This window comes from Pterocles gutturalis, unplaced genomic scaffold (genome assembly GCF_000699245.1).
Source record: "Pterocles gutturalis isolate BGI_N339 unplaced genomic scaffold, ASM69924v1 scaffold24048, whole genome shotgun sequence".
In the NCBI taxonomy this organism is placed as follows: domain Eukaryota; kingdom Metazoa; phylum Chordata; class Aves; order Pterocliformes; family Pteroclidae; genus Pterocles; species Pterocles gutturalis.
In genome coordinates, this window is record NW_010126297.1 from 5,925 (window position 1) to 10,023 (window position 4,099).

At 41.2% G+C, this 4,099-nt stretch overlaps 1 protein-coding gene across 1 annotated transcript; it reads right to left on the minus strand.

Annotated features, from left to right (window-relative positions):
- Window positions 1-1,785: 1,785 nt before the first annotated feature.
- On the minus strand, window positions 1,786-2,724 carry LOC104465757 (tumor-associated calcium signal transducer 2-like). The gene has a single exon (XM_010078933.1). It carries the CDS (start codon window positions 2,722-2,724, stop codon window positions 1,786-1,788), a length of 939 nt encoding a protein of 312 aa, XP_010077235.1.
- Between the last annotated feature and the right edge of the window lie 1,375 nt (window positions 2,725-4,099).

The following is a 4,099-nucleotide window of genomic DNA, read 5'->3' on the forward strand; positions in this document are numbered from 1 at the left end:
AAAATATTTTTTTTTGTAATGACAGAAATTAGAAAAATCCAGTGGTTTTAAAAGAATGTTGAAAGCCACAGTAGAACCCCAGAAAAGATGCCACATATTAAAATCGCACTTCATCTTCAATCAGTACTAATGTATACACTTGACTGAAAAACAACCAGCTTGGACGTGTTGTGTATAAGGTACACAATAAATTATAGACACTGCTCCAAAAGTTTTTGAGTATCTTAATATGGCTGAGGCAATTGCATAAAATTTTGGGGAAACATGATGAATTTGCCCTATCCCATGTATCCAAAGCCCAAATTTTTCCAGTAGGTATGTGAACAAGAATGACGTTAAATGGAGATGGTGTATGTTGAGCCAAAAAAAAAAAAAAAAAAAAAAAACAAAACAACCCTCCCACTTCCTGCAAAAGAACAGTCTATTCCTCTTCTATTATAAACCAAGGTAGAAACAGAACCAAAGCATCTTCACTTTTTTCCTAGTATCCTATTCGTTCAGTAGAATCAGAGGTGCGTATTTAATAGTTTCTCCTAGAAGTTATTAGAATTACAAACTAGTAATGTTAAACTAATTAACAGAAAAAAAGAGCTGACCCTGCTGAGTGCCGGTGTGTAGTGGTCTCATGTTGGATGTAAGCAGATTAGACTGATGGGACCTCAGACATCCATATGCAGTCGGAGAGTGTAATGCCAATATTTCAACATTTAACATTATTTTCCTTTTTTATTGATTTTATTTAGCATTATTTTCTTAAAATGTCTTTCATGGTGGGTAGGATCTCCCAAACAAGGAATGAAGCAGATGAGTAGGTAGCAAAGAATTCCAGTTGTAGTGTCTTGGCCCAACTCCAACCTCAGTAATTACACTCTGCTCTTAAATTCCCTCTGCAGCTCTCCTAGAATAAAAGCTCTTTTTTCAGCTGTTCTGAAGCATTGTGTAGTATTTCTCTGAAGCTGTACATATCTCCTCCCATTAAAATTGCGAGAGGAATTTAGATAGACAGAAAGCTATTACCAGAGTTTGAATTTGGGCAGAACACCAAGGTTAACTTACACTTGCATTGGGATCACAGGATCTTTGCAGACTAGGAGTGTCAGACCCTCATTAAAGAGCACACGGGGGAACAGCTCACTGTGCTGCTGGAATACAAACTCAGAAACTTGGGATCTCTGCACCTGGAAGTGACCGCAGGAATGTTTCCTAACAAATGACTGTGTAGAAAAGCCTCTGGTACCGTAGAGTATCTTATCACAACTGTAGTTATTTAGTAATATTTCAGAAGACAGTGTTGATAAAAGAAGTTCCAGCAACTTTAAAAAAAAAAAAATCCACATTGAAAAGAAAAGTCTTTACCAACAGAAAAGCAGCTGTATAACACAGTTATGCTGAGGCAAGTATTTGAATTTCAGTAAGAAGATGTACTAAGAACCACTCAAAGAGTGTTTCAGCAAGCTGAACCAGGCCTGCAGTAGTAGTGAAGGCATTCTATGTTATGTTAAAATAGACAGCTCTAAGTTTTCTTAGCCTCTAAATTGGGACTTGACTTAAAATATATAGGTAACCGACTCCCAAATTAGTTTATACCCAAACCCAAAAAAGTAATTCTTACTCAACTAGAATGATTTAGAACAATCACTGCATAAATTCCTCTAAAAAAGGAAAAAGCCTCTCCAAATCCATCCACATACACTGAGTCTGTTTGCTATTTGTATTTTGCACTTTTTCCTTCCTTTTCTTCCTGCTATTACTTTTCTTTATTTCAGATACCTTTCTTTTTTCAGATCACGGCAGATCTAAGCCTGGTACTCTTATTTCACCCATTTCTTCAGTCTCACATTTCTTATATTTTTTTGCCCGCTGACACACCAGAATAATGAGTATGATGATGCCAGAGCCAACAACCGCTATTGTCACTGTCACCACACGAGTAGCATCACCAACTAATCGTCTCAAGTAAAACTCTGGTGGCTTTTCATCAACATAGTTAATTTGTAGTGTTTCAATATCCAGAGCATCTCCGTTGACAGAGACAGTTAATGAACTGTTAGAATTAAATATGGAGTCACCTTTTATATCTTTTCCAAAGTAATAGGCTACATCTGCTATATCGACATCATAGCTAGATTTCTCGGAGTCTTTCTGCTTCAGGCGGATTTGGATGCGTGGGGAATCGTACTTAATGGCTGTGATATACTTGGGGTGCAGTTTGTATCGGCTCTCCAACAGGTGTTTCAGGGTTTTTACTATGTCGGGAACGTTGAAGTCAGTGGACCTTCGTTTGTGCTTCAGTTCAATGTAGATCCAGCTTGTTCTTACCAGTTCACTGCAACTCAGGCTTTTGTCACCCTTTTCAGTTCTTCTTACTCCAGCGGTGTTCACACACCAGCAAGTACCAGTTTGACTGCACTGCCTGGCTTTGAAGAGACCACTGTCCTCACAGGCTGGATTGTAAATGCCATCATCATCTAACAGCTTCCCATGGAGATGGCCCCTGAAGCGCTTGTGCTTCAGGGGGATCATTTCTGCTTTCAACAGCAAGCATTTGGAAGTCAGCGTTGAACAGTTTACCTGGTGATTTGAACCTACCAGCGTGCAGTTGCAGTTCCCATATGCATCCTGAGCACACACCGTCCACTTGTTGGTCGCACAGGTACAGTCGTTCTGCACTGGTGAAGCTACCGTCAGAATCAAACCCAGCAAAACCACAATGAGAGGCTCCATATTGCGGGTGAAAAGCGTGGATCGAGTCCCGAGTGATAGCAGGCAATATCTGAAGCTTTGATCCATTAATGGAGTCTACTGGCTTCTACACACTGGTGTGCTGCTCCCTTTATCGAGATTCAAAGCAGACCCACCAAACAGGTTCTCCTTCTGAAACAACTGTCATCTTGTACCCAAATCCTAGCGAAGTCAACAAGGTACACTATCATCTATTACTTCTCAGGGAGTGGCACCAATGCCTGCCTCCAGATGCCTGTCCCCCTCCACCCCCCACCTTGCTTGATGAGGAAACACAAGGGAAGAGCCAGAAGCCAACCTGAAGCACAGCTCCTACCTTGGCTTTCCCTTAGGGATTAAAGCACAAGCAGCTTGCCCTTGTCCTTAAATTTTTTATGGACTACGCACACACGTTTGTGGATGCTGCAACAGAACCCTGGAGTAGCTGCCAGTTCAGGAGGAACATGTGTGCCCACTCTCCTACAGGAGCACAGACTCATCTTCCAGCGTGGAAAGATGCTTTCCGCCTTCCCTTTAGCACGTACCCATCCCAAGGCAGCACTAGCAGCGATAATTTTCACGCTTGCATTACTCTTAAAGTGGCTGGCTGTTTCTGAAGAAATTTTTCAATCTGAACTTTGAGTAATGCCTTTCGCAGTACACTCCAGTAGCTCCCAAGTGTCCCAATGATCTACAAAGCATGAGTTACCCTTTCCGTGTGTTTTGGCAGCAGCTGAAAGATATTTTCCAGTTTGCATTAAGCAAGTCCCATTCATCTGATTTGTCAAACACTGTCAGACACTTTATAAATCACTGCTTTAGGACCAGTAACGACCACAGCACCGTATATACACCGTTTTCCCACCCACACTACTTGCCCGCTGCCCTGCAATCAGCTCCTTCTAACTGTGCTGCTGCTGCTGCTTTCCCGAGGGCTGCCCTGCTTCAAACCAACGCAAGCAGTGGGAAGTTAACCCAGCTGCCAGTGAGTATTTATACCACAGCATAGGTTTCAGATTAGAGCTCCACATGTAAATACCCTCTGCCACTAGAGAAGGGCACAAGCTGGAGCTGAACTTTGCAGCTAGACCTATTTCCAAATAAGCCACTGAAATGCATATTACTGAGGGAGCAAAGATGAGACAACTTCAGATTATTCCTGGCTCCTTTATAGCACATTATCACACCTCTCCATTTCCCCTTCCTTCAGATAAAAATAACAGTAGTTACCTTTCTTTGAAAATAAATTGAGATCTACAGTCAAAATGATTTTAAAAAGTGTTAGGTGTTTCCAGTTGTCATATTGAGGATTTTTTTTGGTAAGAGTTTAGAAAATAAAAATGGGACAAGAGTTACTAAGTCATTCATTTACCTATAA